At 48.4% G+C, this 18,040-nt stretch overlaps 1 protein-coding gene across 1 annotated transcript in view; it reads left to right on the forward strand.

Moving 5' to 3' along the window:
• Positions 1-18,040, forward strand: part of LOC129329967 (bactericidal permeability-increasing protein-like) — a 32,389-nt gene that overhangs the window by 6,281 nt on the left and 8,068 nt on the right. The window contains exons 3-10 of the mRNA XM_054979735.1: positions 486-600; positions 2,078-2,206; positions 4,106-4,261; positions 6,871-6,934; positions 7,724-7,784; positions 7,902-7,993; positions 8,904-9,080; positions 10,509-10,568. Coding sequence (XP_054835710.1) covers positions 486-600; positions 2,078-2,206; positions 4,106-4,261; positions 6,871-6,934; positions 7,724-7,784; positions 7,902-7,993; positions 8,904-9,080; positions 10,509-10,568 — 854 coding nt within the window. The remainder of the gene's footprint in view (positions 1-485; positions 601-2,077; positions 2,207-4,105; positions 4,262-6,870; positions 6,935-7,723; positions 7,785-7,901; positions 7,994-8,903; positions 9,081-10,508; positions 10,569-18,040) is intronic.

Genomic DNA, 18,040 nt, shown 5'->3' on the forward strand with positions numbered 1-18,040 from the left:
GCCAACTGGAACAGCTCCCTGCCCTCCTCCAAATGACAGCCTTTCAAATACTTAAAGAGAGCAATCATGTCCCCCCTCAACCTCCTCTTCTCCAAACTAAACATTCCCAAGGCCCTCAGCCTTTCCTCATAGAGCTCAGTCTCCAGACCCCTGATCATTCTCATCGCTCTCCTCTGTACCCTCTTGATTTTGTCCACATCCTTTTTGAAGTGAGGCCTCCAGAACTGCACACAATACTCCAGGTGTGGCCTGACCAAGGCAGTATAGAGAGGGGCTATGACCTCCTGCAATTTCGACGCTATGGCCCCTCTGATACAACCCAGGATTGAATTCTGGGATCCCCTCTCCAAAAGTGGCCTGCAAGAGAGGGAAGGAGAGAAAAGAGCAACCCCTCTTTCCCTTGCACATCCAGCAAGCTGGTCCCAGTGCCGGCTCCTCTCCATGTCCTTCCGCATTTAATTTCTGCCCAAATTTCCTCTTCACAGGAAGGGAGTTTGGGCTGAGAATGGTGAAGTCAATGCTAAAGAACGATACAATTCCAGATATTCATGGGGCCCATGACGCACCGCTTCTTGGGAAAGTACAATTTTCTGTGACAGGGTAAGCGAGAGTATGTCTTCTGCCCCTGTTCCAGCTCTTAAGTTTTCCGATCTCGGGCCCACCCCCACCCACCCCCATTCCTCTATGTTGTCTTTATAGTCCTTACGAAATACAATCCCAATTAAATATTGGGAACGAACAACCGTCGGAGAAAGAAAGAAACATGTCCGGTCTTTGGAAAATGCGAACTCAGTATTCTATTTGCCCTTGAAAAAGCTTGCGTGCGGGCGCAGGCGAAACAAAACAGAGCTAGCAGGTTGTCGGGCAAACCTTGAATTTCCCTGCGGAAAGAGAGGGATGGAAGAGGAATTTAGAGCCAAAGCTCTGCTCATTTAATCCAGCAACCCTCAAGAAAGTAAATTACGGGCGAGTGCAATAAGAAACGTGTATTGGAATTGATTGAAATCGACAAGAACGATACTGAAGAGGATTGTATTTCGTAAGGACTGCGCTTTGAATGAACTACTGGACTTGGTGGAAAGTGATAGAATTGATGTGTTTACGGTTGTATACGTGATTGATTGTAATGGTGGAAAGTGATATAATTCATGAAATTTACGGCTGTGCAAACTGATTGTATTTACGACTGTGCAAATTGATTGTAAGAAATGGTTTTGAGATATTGCATTTATTAACTTGTTAATGGGGAATGAAATAGGAGCACAGAGCACTTTATATATTAAATAGTTTATTAAGTTAAAAAGTGATACAAGTTTATTCAGTAATACTGTATTTAGAGAGAGCTTGCGTTAAGTTTCCCCACTGCGTAACAACAAACACTTTATCTCTGTCCGTTCTAAGCAAACCAAAGTTCAAAGCTGGACCTAATGCTACCAGTGTCCGTTGGGGGTATAGAAGGTGCTTAAGCTCGATGGAGAAGCAGGGCGGGGGGGGGGGTTCCCACTCTAGCTATTTAGTCAAACATTCATTAGCGTAGTTTTTGGAAAGAATCCAGACATTGTGTCAATCTGTTGCATGCCACACAGTTTTAGACTGCAGTAGTGAAACTGTCAGAGCCTTTGGGGAGGGGAAGATGAAATTAACAAACCTTCTGAGGAGCGATCGCCGCCAGCTCTGTCTTTTTAAACTGTGCTCCCTGGCTAACATTGCATCTCTCTACACTTGACCAACATGTGCCAAGGCATCTCATGGAGAGAAATTCAATGGCTCTTTCTATTGTGGCAACTATTGCACATGTGAATTGGAGATGGGGGCTGAGAATCTGGCAGTAGCAGCTCAACAACGTTTTCCGTGTAGCCCCCAGTTAAGAGAGTGTCTAGCCAAAGGTTATCCCACAAGTGTCATGGGAGACAGGATATTTGAGCCCATCTCTCCAACCACTGTTCCCCATTGCTCTTTCGAGCGAGGCTGGCCCTGAGCCCCTTCTGTCGATCCCTTTACCAAGCTGTTTGGTTGGGATCTGGGGAAGCATTCAGTGGCAGGATGATCTTTAGCTATCTCTTTGGGCTTCTTTCAGGATCCAGATCAATGAGCTTCAGTTGGACGACTCAATCATCAGCTTCGCCAAGGGACTGGGTGTGAATCTTACCGTCCAGAATGGCGGGGTCTTGCTCAATGCCAACTGGAAGTTGAGAACTTTGTTTGGGTAAGAACTGATCTGCCATCGCGGGTTGGTTTCAAGCCGCTGAGCAGAGAGGAGAGAATAGGGTTGCCAGCTCCCGACTGAGAAATTCCTGGAAATTTGAGGGTGGAGCCTGGAGAAGCTGAGATTTGGGGAGGGGAGGGACATCAGCATGGTATAATGTCATAGAGTCCACCATTCAAAGCAGCCATTTTCTCCAGGTACCTAATCTCTGTGGCCTGGAAATTTTAATTCCAGGAGGTCTCCAACTACCACCTGGAGGTTGGCAACCCTAGGAGATAGCCTGAGGGTGGCTGCATCCTGTTCATGAAATGTATGTTCCAAGCTCCAGGTCATGTTGTGTGAAGAGGGTTCATGCCTTTGGCAGAAAGTGTGCCAGGACCCATAGGTTCTAGCCTCCCGAATGGAGCTGAGCTGGGCTTGTTCCCTCTTGAAGCTGTCTATGCTTGAAGCTGCCACCACCTCCTGAGGCAGTGAATTCCATGTGTTAATCACCCTTTGGGTGAAGAAGTACTTCCTTTTATCCGTTCTGACCCGACTGCTCAGCAATTTCATTGAGTGCCCACGAGTTCTTGTATTGTGAGAAAGGGAGAAAAATACTTCTCTCTCTACCTTCTCTGTCCCATGCATAATCTTGTCAACCTCTTATCATGTCACCCCTCAGTCATCGTTTCTCCAAGCTGAAGAGCCCCAAGCGCTGTAACCTTTCTTCCTAAGGGAAGCGTTCCATCCCTTGAATCATTCTAGTTGCCCCTTTCTGCACTTTTTCCAGTGCTATAATCTCTTTTTGGAGGTGCGGTGACCAGAATTGTACACCGTATTCCAAATGAGGCCGTACCATTGATTTATACAGGGGCATTACGATACTGGCTGATTTGGTTTCAATTCTCTTCCTAATAATCCCCAGCACAGTGTTGGCCTTTTTTTATTGCCGCCGCACACTATATCGACATTTTCAGTGAGTTATCCACCAAGGCTCCAAGATCTCTCTCCCACAGACTAAGGGGAGACATGATAGAGGTTTTTAAAATTATGCAGGGGGTAGAGAGAGTGGGCATACTGGACTTTTTCTCCCTCTCCCCAAATGCTAGAATTTGAGGGCATCCAATAAATCTGATGGGCAGCAGGTTTGGGACAGATGAAAGGAAACACCTGTTTACACAATGAGCGATTACAGGTGTGGAATTCGCTGCCAGGGGATACAGTGATGGCCGCAGGCACAAAAGAAAAAAAAACAGGCGCAAGGTGCAAGAATTTATTGAGGTTTTTGAGATCCGTACACATTTTGCTTTAAGGCTTCATCAGGGGATCTTCTATACAGCGTTTCAAGTATCACCTTGAGCAACGGAATCACAGGAACAGACAGCTTTAAAAGGGGATTAGACAGATTCGTGGAGGAGAGGTCTATCCGTGGCTACTAGCCATGGTGACTAAAGGGAACCTCCGCATTCAGAGGCAGTCAACCTCTGGAATCCGGTGCTAGAAGGCCTCACCCTCTGTGTGCCGTGCTGTTGGCCCTCCATAGTCACTGGTTGGCTACTGTGAGAGAGAGAGGGTGCTGGGTAAGGTGGACCCCTGGTCTGATCCAGCAGGGCTCTTCTGAGGTTCTTCGATGTCCCATTTGCCCCAGGGACAGAGCAAGCTCTTCTCCAAATCCGCTCTCAGGCATGTTCCACCTGCCAGACACGCGTATGCTCCCTGCTCCGTCTAGACCTTGCGCCTATGAATGCCTACTCATGTCTGAAGAAGGGAGCTGCGACTCTCTGAAGCTTACACCCTGAAAATCTAAATCTCTAAGGTGCCACTGGACTCAAATCCTGCTAATCTACTGCAGACTGACACAGCTACCCACTTAACCATCCCCATAAATACCTCGTAACCCCCTGCCTTTGCTCCCCACAGACCTGACGGAGGCACTGTTGACATCACTGTTTCGGCATTGTCCCTCTCCGCTGTCCTTGGGATCAGCAAGGATGTCAAGGGACGGCCTGTGGTGTGGGCTGCCAGGTGCCGGGCTGGCATTGGGGACCTCAGAGTGAAATTCCATGGGGGAAACAGGTAGGCAACCCTGATTTTTGCTGAGCTGTCTTCCTGTGGGGCTAATAACTGGCACAGAAGAACTTTCTGTCTGCTCTCAGCTAGTAGCCTGTCAACTCCTTCTTGGCTGCCTTAGCAGGCCTCTGGGCAAGGGAGGGTCCTTTCCTTCTTAGTCCTGGGGATAGCAAGTGTGACCTCATTTCTTGGCAGTGGAGCAGTGGGGATGCTGCTCTCCAAAGGACTGCCTGCTCCCCTATATTCGTTCATTCGTTCATTCATTTGTTCGTTCATTCGTTCATTTGTTCGTTCATTCGTTCGTTCGTTCATTTGTTCATTCATTCATAGCCCACCCTCCCCGTGAACAGGCTCGGGGCAGATCACAACAATATCAAATAATACAAATGCAATGTACATTAAAACCATAAAACTGGATAAATGTCAATAAATACAAAATAGAAAGAGGGGTCTACTGTCAATTCCAAATAAAGGCTGTTGTGAGGCTGAAAAGGGCAACTAGCGGGATAAGAGCACATCCAGGGCAGGCAGGGGGGAACGCGGGCAGTCAGGAGGTACGACTCACCAAAGCCTCAGCCATAGGAACAGCTCCTGCCTGAGCGTCTTGTTCTTCACTAGAGGTCGTTTCATGTCCCCTTTAGAGGTAAGGTGAGCAGCACCAGTATAAAGTTTTTAAAATTAGAAATACATAAATTAGATTTAAAACATCATACGGTTCTCTATATATGTACTAAAACCTTGTATATAAATAAAATAAAATCACTAATATACAGGTATAATAGTACAAAACATATGTAGCATATGTCCATATGCTAACTTGCTCCCGCAATCCAATACTTGTGTTTCGTTAGACTTGACTGGTTTTTACTGTTCTTGCTTAATTTTTATGGCAGTTGGTTTTAGGATTGATCTCGGTTTTGGTTTTAGCTGCTTTATGAATCTGTAATTGTTTAACGATATTGTGATCACCCTCCAACCCGACTGGAGAAAGGCAGTCTCGAAATATTTCAGGTAAACAAACAGTCTCTGATTTGGCTGTGGGTTGGAAAGGGCTTGTAGCTCGGCTGTAGAGTGCAGACTTTTTACGCAGAAGCTTTTCGCTTCCTTCCTCAGTGCTTTTCCCCCAAAAGGAGCTGAGGCAGCCTGGCTGGGGAAGGGAAAGAGGACAGCTGCTTCTGCTGAGCTAGACAGACCAAGCATAAGACCCAGGGATGCACATTGAATTTTATTTATGTATTTATTTGTATTTAAAACATTTCTGTCCTGCCTCGCTTCCACAGACTCACGTTCCAGTGAACGCACGTATAATCTGCACACAACGTGTGCGTGACTTGACTTTATATGCTCTTCCAGTCATTCTTGGTGTTACCTTTGAACATGCGTTCACTCGATCTCATGACCACCCTTATCCAGGGGCTGGTTTTATTTTTAAAGTGACTTTTGCCCTTTCTTACACAGAGATGTTCTCATGTGTACGTGGGATGTGTGTGCATTCATTGTAACGTATATACAGGGCCAGGGGAAGGCAGTGCCACATGAAGTATTAACATCATTAAGTTGCAGGCTGACTCGCGTGCCACATTCATTATGTACAGAAGGAAGTACCTAAAATATATTAAATGCTAGACATGAATATAATGTTCAGGGCCCTCCCGCAGGGTCGCCGTTGAGATAACGCTATAAATCCTTTGCATTTATAGAGCACTTTCAAGCACCCAAAGCATTTCCCATATATTATCTTGTAATCCTTCCAACAGCTGTAGAGGTTAAGAATTATTATTATCACCAAGCTGAGGCTGAGAGGTATTTTAGTAAGTCTGCGGTAGAAGTACTATATAAACTAGGACCTTCCTGATTCATAGCTAGGGTTGCCTACACTGGCTTGGGAAATTCTTGGAAATTTGGGAGCGGTGCCTCGGGAGGGACTTCTGTTTCTCCTAGACTCCATGGTATACCATAGAGTCTGCCCTTCCTCCAGGGCAGCAGATCTCTGTAGTCTGGAAGTCAGCTGTAATTCCAGGAAAACTCTGCCTGGAGTTTGGCAATTCTATTCACAGTAAAGGCTCACTGCTATCATGCTACACTTCGAGCCTAGATCCTGCAGTTGACCTGGGAATATTTTGTCTGCCTCTCCGCAGGCTGGGGAAAATCAGTGTGGTGTTGTGTCTAGAGCATCCGTCTAGAAGACTCGAGATCTAGTCCCCCACTCTGCCATGAAACATGCAGGGTGATCTTGAGCCATTCACACACTCTCTCTCTCTCTCTCTCTCAGCCTAAGCTACTTTACAGGGGTGTTGTGAGGATAAAGTAGAGAACAGAGAACTTTGCATACTGCCCCCAGCTCCTTGAACAAAAAGCAGGATAAAAATGAACTGTACAATCTGTCTCTGTTTGGAAATAAGGAGAAGGCTTGCAGAGCACAACCTGCCTGTTCACCCACAAAGCACGACTCATATTCTGCTGGCATGGAGAAGAATTTTATTCTTCTCCTCTGTGTTGGAAGAGAATTGCCCATGTTTTATGTACAAAACAAGGTCCATGTTTTGCATCACAGCTACTTAGCGGGGTGATTGTGGCCCCTGACATTTATTCCCTTCCTTCCACCTTCCCTACAGCTGGTTCTACAACCGCTTTACATCTGTTCTTGAGGTGATCCTGCAAGCAAAACTCAACAAACAAGTGAGTCTTTAACCGCAGTTTGTGCTGATTCTTCCTCTTGGAACATGCTAGGAAAGAGGAAAGATGGCTCGTATTGCCGGTGCCTGTCTGCACTGCCCATTACTGTGGTTAGATGAAATGCACGTATCATGGAACAGTCACCCAATGTGGGGCCTTGCACTTCATTCTCTTATACTATGGCATGGATCGTGGCCTTCCATCTCCACGAAGGACCTGTTAGCAGGCAGAGCAGTGATAGAAAGCTTTTATTTGCAGGACTGCCAATAGTCTCTCTAAGCGAGGTATCTTACACGGGGATGCTCAAGTGTAGGGAGATGCAACGATAGTTGGGAAGCGTAGTTTTAAAAGACAGAGCTGAAGATTCTGTTAATTTCACCTCTCTACGCGAGGTTAGTCTAAAAAGGTAGAACTGGTGGAGATTGCTCCTCAGAGGGTTTGTTAATTTCATCTTTGCCTCCCCCAAAGGCTCTGTCAATTTCAACTCCCTTCTGGGAGGCAGAGATGAAATTAACAAACCCTCTGAGGAGCGACTTCCACGGGCTCTGTCTTTTAAAACTACACTTCCCAGTTAACATTGCATCTCCCTATACTTGCGCGTCCCCTGTAAGATGTCTCCTGTAGAAAGACTGTCTAATGAGGTGGCATTACAATTTGCATGTGTCCAGTGTCCTTAGCTCTTCAGTTGCCCCCATCTCTTAACTTGGGATGGCTCTCGATGCAGGGAAACAGCCTCTGTCTGTCCACCTAGTTGCCTGCCCTTCTTAACATTCTGTCTCTGTTCATTTCCAGCTGTGTTTTGAAATCAAGAAAGGCACTGATGATTTTGCACGAGTCCTGCGCGCCATGAACGGTACGCATGCATGCCGAGAACTGAATGTTCAAAGGAGGCATTGTCTCTTTGGGGACAGTTCCCGAGGCCGGATGTGTTGTGTTGTGCTAAAGATGTATTTTCTCCCTGTTGTTTCAGTCTCTGTCCAGATAAATTCTTTTGCGGAACTTGACTATTCTTTAGTGAACAAGCCATTTTTCGGTGCGAATCGGTGCCAAGTGGATTTCAAGGTAAGCCAGCTGGGGCAGAGGTGGGCACCCACCAAGTTTTTTGTGCATCTGTGAAACTTTTCTGTATCCATCTGGCCTTGAAATGCGGAATGAAGAGTTCCTGCTCATCTGTACAGAGCCCCAGAAAAGTTTGCAGGAGGCGGATGCTGGGCCGCGAGGACAAAGCGGTCACTTCTCTGGGATGCCGAAGCAGAATTTTGCATACATTTTCAATCAGACAGCTTTGCAATACTCAAGTGCTGATGTTCTGAAATCTACATTTTCCAGAGGCAAATTTTCGTGAAGATATCTCTGTGCCCTCTCTGTCTAGGAGTTCATTCCACAAAGCAGGTGGAAATCGCTCCTCAGAGGGTTTGTTAATTTCATCTTTGCCTCCAAGAAGCAGAGTTGAAATTGACAGAGCCTTTGGGGAGTTGCGGATGGACACACACACACACACACACACTGTTGTGAAGCAATGAGGCAATGCCATCTCTCCCAAGCAGTGATGAGTCTGCACCTGTCCTCTCTGATCCCCTCAATATAGCTCAGCTGGAAGCCACCTCCTCACCCTTAGAATATTGGAGAACCCAACAATATTGGAGAACCCCATCATCTTTCCTTATTGGAGAGAAGAATAAAGGAAAAAACAAATAACACACATAATTGTACGATGTCTGAGGCCTCCCTCCAGGCACATGCAAGGGTTTGTAAATGTCCGTGGGGGCTTCCGACTATCTCCCTCTTGAAACTGTCCCAAGTGTCTGCAGTGGCAGAAGGGGATGCTTTGGACCGGAAGACACAGCCCCACTGCCCATGTGGACAGCCCTCTGTATTGAGAGGTGCCATCCTTCCCTTCCCAGTGGAGTGGCCACCATACTGTTACAGCACGCTTGAGATAACAGTTCTTCTTTCTCCGCCTGCTGTTTAGGGAGAGTTCTTCAGCCCGGGACAGCCGCGCATAAACGTCTTCACCCCGTCCTCCTTCCTCCTGCCCAAACAGCCAGATTCCATGTTGCTTCTTGGGATCTCAGAATTCTTTGCCAATTCTGCAGCCTTGTTATACTTCCGTACGGGAGCACTTCAGAGGAACATCACGGACGAGATGGTAAGGTTGTCCTGTCAGGCTTTGGCTTGTGTGGGGCTCCTCCTCCTGCACCTCCCCCCCTTGATGCCTGTGGCAGGAGCCCAGGCCCCTCCCTCCAAGAAAATTCCACTCTGCCCTGACCCTCTGCCTGGCCACCTGTATCCTCCCTTCTGCGTTCCCCTTCCTCCTCGTGAGTCAACCCCCAACGCTTCTCCCCCCTCCTTTTCTTCTATCAGCTGCAGACTCTAAAATCTCTGAGCACTGACTTCCTTTCTCATTTTGTATATGGTACCTTGCACATGCTACATGGTTGCAGGAACAGATTTTGTCAGACTCAAAGCCCAAGGTGATACCGATTCCTCTGGCAATGATCTCAAATCCTGTGGGTCTCACTGCCCCTGAGTTGGCTAAACATCCACACAGAGAGATGCAATGTTAGCTGGGAAAGGTAGTTTAAAAAGACAGAGCCGGCAGAGATTGCTCCTCAGAGGGTTTGTTATTTTCATCTTTGTCTCCCCAAAGGCTCTGTCAATTTTACCTCTTCAGTCTAAAACTGTGTGGGATTGCAACCACAGGGCAGCGAGGAGTGAAAATGGGCTGGAGATGCCTTCCAGAAGAAATGGGCTTGGACCCAGAGAGGTTATAATGGGCTGAAGTTTCCCTTCTGGCATTTCACAGCCCCTTTACACAGCTCCAGTGTCTAGCAAAGCCTTTGCCCTGCCACCGGCTCTGTCTTTTAAAACTACCCTTTCTCGGCTAACATTACATCTCCCGACACGCGTTCTTTACATGTCAGATCTCTCATGTAGAGAGAGACTTTCTCTTGTCTTGCCATTTGACTACTATCCATGTAAGACCAGGTGAGAAGTGAAAGCAAGATATTTAAATTCCCAGGAGAATATATGGGGGGTGGGGAAGATTCTTGCCATCTGCCGTCACCATTGCACTCAAATTACTGTTTTGATTTTCCCCTGTTTTGAAGTTGGCATTGAGGGTATCTGTTGAATCGCCCCACACATGCTGACCTTTCTATGGCCATTTGCTTCATTTCAGCCCAGAGATCAATAGGGTATAGATGCAGAAATGGGACTGAGCACAAATAAAGCAGGGTATCCAATGCTAGGGCTCAACCCCTGGACTAAGTGGAATAGAAGCACCTTTGAGCATACACAGAGTGCACAAACTTTATCACTGATTCCACGAAGGGTTGAGTAACTGTAACCAATCCCCACACAGCTGAGTAGAGAGCGTAAGTCCCTCACGTGTCTCATTTCAGAAAGAGAGAATTTCTTAGCATTGTGGGCAATTCCCTCTCCTGTTTGCTTCCACCTTCAACCAATTCCCAGGAAGTTTGAGGGTTGTACAGTTTCTCCTGGGTGGCGATGGAGTATCCCAGGCAACCTTCCCACTTATTAGGAACCGATCCATCCAGGGATCTTTCTGTTTCAGATTCCCAAAGGCTTCCCGATCCGCTTGAACACTGAAAATATGGGGATGGTGATACCAGAGGTGAGTTTACAGATGTGAAGGAGAAAGAAAGATATCTCTGGTTTCCCTTTAGTTTTCTTCTGAGGCCTGGATCGGAAAAACTGGACATTTGGGGAACAAATGGAAAAACTCTTTTAGGAATTTTTTTCCCTTTAGGATCATAAGTGGGGCACTTTGAAAATCAGTAGTTTGACACAGTATTTTTGCAGCCAGTTTGCACTGCTGAGCTTTCATAGATCCACTGTTCACCAGAAGTTATGATGGTGTTGCTTCTATGGCTGAATTGCTAAGCAAAAAGCGCTGTCAGGGTATAAAAAGTTTCAAATGTTGCAGGATACAAAACATAGATATTTGGTCTGTCAACTTGGTTTGCTTTTGCAGTCTGACTCCTGTTTCTCACTGGCCTCAAAATCAGTGACCGAAGCCTTAAATTTAGGTTAGAGAGATAGTTATGACGATAAAAGGAGAGAGAGGCTATATTCAATCTTGACCTTCTTGGAAAAATAGATGAGATTAAAATGTGATGTGTATTAAGACAAACGCAGGACGTTACAATAAAATATCACTTTCTTTCTGTACATCATTTTACTGCCGTTGGCACTATCTTTTAGAAATTGCTCTTTTTATTGATGTTTTTAGTTGGTTTTAAACTAAATTGTTATGCTGTTTTATATTTGTTGTACTCCACTCTGAGCCAGCTTGCAGGGAGAGCGGACTAGAAAAATCATAAATAAATAAATACCAACAGTGCCATGAAATGTTATTGTTATTATTGTTGTTGATAACAACAACATGCGTTTATATATTGCCCTTCTGGACAGATTAGTGCCCACTTAGAGCAGTGAACAAGGCCAGTGTTGTTATTATCCCCACAATACAACTGGGGAGGTGGGGCTGAGAGGAGTGGCTCACCCTGTCAGACTGTGGCTAAATAAGGCACTCACTACAGGGTTCCCTTTAGAAGCAAACACAAGTCCATTGTTTGGAAAAGGAAACTTTACTGCAGAAAAGGTCCATTATAGTCCACTGTCCTGAATAGGAGAATCAGGATGGTACATGATCATTGTTACCAATGAAGAGCAAGCATAAGATACAGAGTAACAATACCCATCTGGATCAGCCTCCCCCCACAGTTCTCAAAACAACATCTCTCAGTCCTGGGAAGCTGCTCTCCTTCAAGGCCAATGCTTGGTGGAATGGTGTTAGACAAAACAGTCTCCTCCGGTGGGAATGCTGCCTGGGAACTGGTGCACCTGGGAAGAGAATACTCAAACACTAGAAGCATTAGAAAATGGAGTCAGTACAGTTTAGATATACACTGGACCTGACATTCTGCCCCCCTTAAAACATATCCCCCCCTGGCTTATATGGGTAGCGAGTATGAAAAGCTTTGGTTAATCTAGGAGCATGAACATGTGCAGAGTTCACCCATTCATCGTAACCAGAATCAAAGTCCTTCCACCTAATGAGGTAAAAAAGCTGATTTCGTTTGAGTTTAGAGTCCAAGATTTGTTGTACCTCATAGTGTGTTTGGTCGTCAATCAACGTTGGAATGGGTGGAGCTCTGACGTGCCATTTGTTGTCGGTGGGAGCTCTTTTTAGAAGACTGACATGGAACGTATCATGCACATGGCGCAGGTTCTTGGGCAGAGTTACAGCAACAGTCACTTTATTTATTATCTTGCGCACAGGAAAAGGTCCTAGGAATTTCAGAGCGAGTTTGCGGCTGGTCTGAGCAAGTCTTAGATTTTTTGTGGAAATATACACATGATCTCCGGGTTGTAATTCCCATTCGGTCGCACGATGGCGGTCTGCGTATTTTTTGTAATCCAGTTTGGCTTTGTCAAGGTGCTTCTTAATAAGATCCCATTGCTGCGCCGCCTCCCCCCACCACGAAGATACATCTGGCAATTTAGAGGAATGGAGAGGGGGGGCATCCAACGGGAAGGGATTGAAGTGAGTTCCGTAGACAATTTTGAAGGGGGCCTCCCCCGTTGAAGCGTGTACACTGTTGTTATATGAGAACTCGGCCAGAGGGAGAAGGTCCACCCAATTATCTTGTTGAAAATTAATGTAGCAACGAAGAAACTGTTCTAAAATTTGGTTTGTTTTTTCGGATTGCCCGTCGGTTTGTGGGTGGTGGTTTGAACTGATGCTTTGTTCAATATTCAACATTTTCAAAAGCTCCCGCCAGAAGTTGGCAACGAACTGTCCGCCGCGATCCGAAATCACCTTGGACGGAAAAGAATGTAATTTTACGATGTGTTTTAGAAACAAATCTGCTAGTTTTCGAGCGGAGGGTATAGCAGTACAGGGGATAAAATGAGCTTGTTTGGAGAACAGATCTACCACCACTAAAATGCAATTATGTCCTTTTGAAATAGGTAGATCAGTGATAAAGTCCATAGATATTATTTCCCAGGGTCTGTTTGGCGTTTCCAATGGTTGCAGGAGACCCGGAGGCTTCCCTTTTCTGGTTTTGGCGCTGAGGCAAATAGGACAGGAACTAACGTATTGGGAAATGTCTTTGCGCATGCCCGGCCACCAGAATTGTCTTTGGATTAGGTGCAAAGTTTTCAGATACCCATAATGTCCAGCAGTGGGAGCGTCATGACAGCGCTGCAAAACTTCCAGTCTGAGGCTGTCTGGGACATAAAATTTGCTCCCGGCTAGCCAATCCCCTTGTGGGGCTTGGGTTAGTTTGCTTCGCGGAGCCTTATCCCCCTCCTTCTCCACCTCAGTTTTAAGTTTCGATTTCCACTCTTGGTTGGCCGGGAGGGGCTGCTTGGCACGGCTGCGAGTAGTCACCACGCCCCCAAGTTGCGTAGGCGAGAAGACAGTGTCGACAGTCTCCTCCCGTTTGCTCTTATGTTGGGGCATGCGCGATAGGGCGTCTGCCAAAAAGTTAGTTTTGCCCGGGAGATAATTTAGAGTGAAGTTGAATTTGGAAAAGAATTCCGCCCATCGCAATTGCTTGGCATTCAGTCTGCGTGGGCTTCGGAGGGCCTCCAGATTTTTATGATCCGTCCAGACCTCGAAAGGGTATCGCGCCCCCTCCAGCCAATGTCTCCAGTTAGTAAGGGCCGCTTTTACGGCAAAGGCCTCCTTCTCCCACACATTCCAATTCCTTTCCGCCTCCGAAAATTTTCTAGACAAGAAAGCACACGGCCGCAGCCTACCATCCTCCCCCTTCTGCAGTAAAACCCCCCCTATCGCCGTATCGCTGGCGTCAACCTGTACTATGAAAGGGGATTGTTCGTTGGGGTGGGAGAGGATGGGTTCCGTTACAAATTGCTTTTTTAGACAATCGAAGGCCGTTTGGCAATCGGGGGTCCATTGCAGTTTGGCAGAGGGTTTTTTAGCTTGGTCCCCTTTATCTTTGGTTTTCAGCAAGTCTGTTAAAGGGAGCGTGATTTGGGCGAAATTTGCTATGAAGTCTCTATAGAAGTTGGCAAAACCCAGGAAGGATTGCAGTTCTTTACAGGTGGTGGGTTTCTGCCAGTCCTGGATCGCCTGTATTTTGGCTGGATCCATTTTCAGGCCTTCTTGGGAGATACAATACCCGAGGTAAGTGAGTTCGGTTTTATGGAATTCACATTTGGACAGTTTGATGGGCAGCTTATTCTTCATCAGGGTGGCTAAAACTTTTCGTACCGTTTGAATATGTTCTTCCTCGGTGTCTGAGTAAATTAACACATCATCAAGGTACACTACCACCCCTTTGTACAGAAATTCGTGTAGAACTTCGTTTATCATGGACATGAATACGGACGGGGCTCCCGTCAAACCAAAAGGCATAACTAAGTATTCATATTGTCCGAGGGGCGTATTGAAAGCGGTTTTCCACTCATCCCCTGCCTTGATACGAACGTGGAAGTAAGCATCTTTTAGATCTAATTTCGTAAAGATCTTACCTTGGGCCACGACGTTGAGAAGGTCTCGGATGAGCGGTATAGGATAGGCGTTGTTGGTGGACACTGCATTCAAGCCTCGGAAATCTGTGCACAGTCGAAGTCCCCCATCCTTCTTTTTCACGAAGAGGACTGGAGCGGCGTGGGGGCTAGCGGCTGGGCGGATGAACCCTCGTTGGAGGTTGGTGTCGATGAATTTCCGGAGCTCTTCGCGTTCATGGAGACTCATGGGATAAAGTCGTCCTTTGGGCAGTGAGGCTCCGGGTAAAAGTTCTACCGCACAGTCCGTTCGTCGGTGCGGGGGTAGAGTATCTGCTTCCTCTTCAGAGAAAGCATTTAGAAAAGGCCAGTACGGTTCGGGTATTTGGTTGACTTCTTCTTGGGTGAGAAGGGCCTTTTCTTTATGAGTCGGATCTTCGCCCCAGTTTTGATTCCAACGGTGATTTTTGCAGTTGGTATGACTGAAGGTAATACATCCTTGTGCCCAGTCTATGTAGGGATTGTGATCACATAGCCATTTGCTGCCTAAAATTAACGGGTACTTGGCAGTCGAGCTGATGACAAAGGACCTCTTCTCCCAATGTTGTCCCATGCCTGTGATCACTGGGATGGTTTCAGTTGTTACAGGATTCATGTTGGTACCATCCATTTGCTCAAAGATTACTGGGTTTTGTAGATCCCGAGTTGGTAGGACTAGTCCATTGACTAGAGCAGGGGCAATGATGTCTCTTGAGCAGCCCGAGTCAATAAGAGCTTGCACCCGAATATGCATCTTCCTCTCTGGGTTGATTAGAGTCACTGGCATGAATAAGATGGACCCAGGCGGCCGGTTCCGTGCAGGGACGGGCTTAGGGCGGATCTGTCGTTTGGGTCCTTTCACGACAGATCCATTTCGTTTCCCGACTGGGGACTTTCTGGATTAGCTTCTGCGGTTGGGGAAGCGGGATCGTATTCCATGACTTCTTCCGCTTCCAGCCCTCTCTCCGAGGCTGGCCTTTGGGAAGCGCCGCGGCCTCTATTTGCTCGGGGTGCTGGAGTCGGGCGTTGGAGCGTAGGAAACGGAGCAAGGGTTGGACGCCGTAATTGGAGCGGAGGTCTTTGCACAGGCCGGTAAGGGCATTGTGCTGCAAAGTGACCAGCCTGTCCGCATTGCAAACACAGCCCTTGTTGCCATCTAGCATCTCTCGCTCCACGGGTGGCGTAGCTAGCTCCCCGTGTTCCCCTCTGTAAGGTCAATGATCTTCTTTGTCCCGTTTGTTGTTGTTGTTCAACCAAACGGACTTCCAACATGCGATTTTCTACTTCGCAAACAAGTTGGATCCACCCTAACAACGTGGGGGGATTGTCTTGCATGAGGGCTCTGTCCAAAAGTCTCGGGTTAAGGCCTTGCTTGAACAGGATAATCTTGGTGGACTCCTCACACCTAGGGCACTTGGCTGCTAATTGCCGGAATTTTGTGACATAGTCTCTTGCTGACATGCTGCCTTGTTTGATGGCTTGCAATTCTGTTCGGGCCCTGGTTTCCTCTAAGGGGTCTTCATACTGCGCTCGGATAGCATCCACTAACCCCTGAAGAGTATCGAGTTCTGGGGCCCCGACATTGTATAGTCCTACATACCAGTCTGCTGCTTTGCCCTGTAAACGAGATCCAAGATGTTCGATTTGACTGGCCTCACTGCCGAAGAGGTGCCCCCACCGGTTGAAAAACTGTACCACTTGGACTAGGAAAAATCCCAGTTTGGAGGGATCCCCATCGAAGGTGGCTTCCAGCTTCACCCAGCCCATCGGGAGTTCCTGTCTCGGAGCAGGCGCTGGGTAAAAGTCCATCGGCAGTCTTAGTTGCGCCTGAGGCACAGGAGGAGGTAACTGGAGTCTCGGTCGGGGCAACGGTGCCTGCTGTACGGGTGGCGGTTGAACCGGCGATGCCGGCTGGGGTTGGGCTGGTTGTGCGGGCGGAGGTTGCCGTGGTTGCTGTGTCGGGGTTGGTCTTGGTTGGGCCGGAGGCTGTAGTGGCAGGCGAGCAGGAGGCGGCAGTCTCGGTCTGGCCGGTAACACGGGAGGCGTTAGTGGCAGCTGTCGAGGTGGAGGAGGTTGGTGTGGGAGAGTGGAAATTGGCCGCTGAGGAGGGGGTTGAAGGTGTCGTAGTGGTGCAGGCCGTCCCGGTTGGCTCGGGGGTGGTAAAACGGGCTGGTCCTGGGGCTGCTGCGACAGTATGAGCTGCGGTCGAGGTGAGAGAGGCCGCAGCGGCGAGGGTTGAACCGGTGGAAGGCCGCGCGGGCTTGCCCCTCCGGGTGTTGTTAATCTGGGAAGCAGCGGCTGGCCTCTTGGCGCTGTTAGACCGTCCCCCGTAGGTTGCCCGGCGGGGACAATGTCTCGCGGTTGACGAGGGGCTTCCTCCTCAGATGGAGCCGCGTGTGCTCCCGCTTGGTCCGGCCGGACCGTTATAGAAGAAGTAAGAGGGGGTCTCACCGGTGTATCACTGGGCTTTTCTTCCCCTTCCGTAGGCCTCTCAACGGGAGTCCCGTCTGGCGGCGCATCCCCTGCCTGGTTAGGAAGTTCGGTGGGGGTCTCTCCGGGTGGCTCAACCGGGTCTCCCTTGCTCGGTGGAATTTCCTGCTGTGCTGGAAGTTCCTTGGGTTGCTCTCCCGTTTCGCCCGGATGGGTGTCTCCTTCGCCGGTAGGTGACGGCCGCTGCTGGACATTCTCCATCGGATAGGAGATAACACTTTGAAGGGTAGCTATCTGTACCGCCATCTCTTCAGGGGACAGTCTTTCCCCTGCTCCCATTGCCGAAATTAAATGGATGGCATGAGCCAAACTTTCTTCCATATCCATCAGTTTAGCTTCTAACTGTTGCATTCGACTTGCCCCCGGTTGCTCGCTTATGGAAGCTTCATTCGTTGCACTCACCGGGGACAAGGGGCCCCAAGGAGGAGGGTCCCCTTGGACGACTCTCGATCTCGCAGCTAGGATTCCCTTGGCCATACCCGTCACGGCCGAGATGCTGGTATCCACCGCATAGGTGCGACCTTGTATCTGCTCCCAACTTTGTTCAGGGACCTCCGTTGGCTCTTTCCACGAAACAAGTTCGGAGTAATCCCAACTCAGGGCGCCGCGGCGAGACGTGTCCCCCTCCGCCTGTTCGGACGTCCTGTTCCAATATCGCCATGGTTGGCTGCTGTCTAGCTCCGGGACGGTTCCTAGGCTTCGGCGCCCTTCCATCGAAAATAGTGGATGGAGTCCACCTGCCCGACGCTCTCTGGTTTCTCGGGGTCTGGCTCCCCACTCCGACGGGGTGGGTACCGAAATCAAAGGGAGAGCAGTCGCTTTCGGCCTTGCCCCGAGGTTGGCTTCGGTCTCGGCCCGAGTACTGAGGTCGATGAGAGGCGGGGTGGAAGTGGAGGCTCCGGTTCCGTTCCCGGCTGCTCCCAGCTCCTGGGAGTCTTGGGCTTGCACGGGTTGCACAGGTTGATTGTCGGGAGACGCATACGGATCAAACAAAGGATCCCTGTCCGGGACAACCTTGGATTCCGCTGGGCCCGACTCAGACATGATTGGTAACAAAATGTCAGACTGTGGCTA

Source organism: Eublepharis macularius, chromosome 5, assembly GCF_028583425.1.
Source record: "Eublepharis macularius isolate TG4126 chromosome 5, MPM_Emac_v1.0, whole genome shotgun sequence".
NCBI classification, from domain to species: Eukaryota; Metazoa; Chordata; class Lepidosauria; order Squamata; family Eublepharidae; genus Eublepharis; species Eublepharis macularius.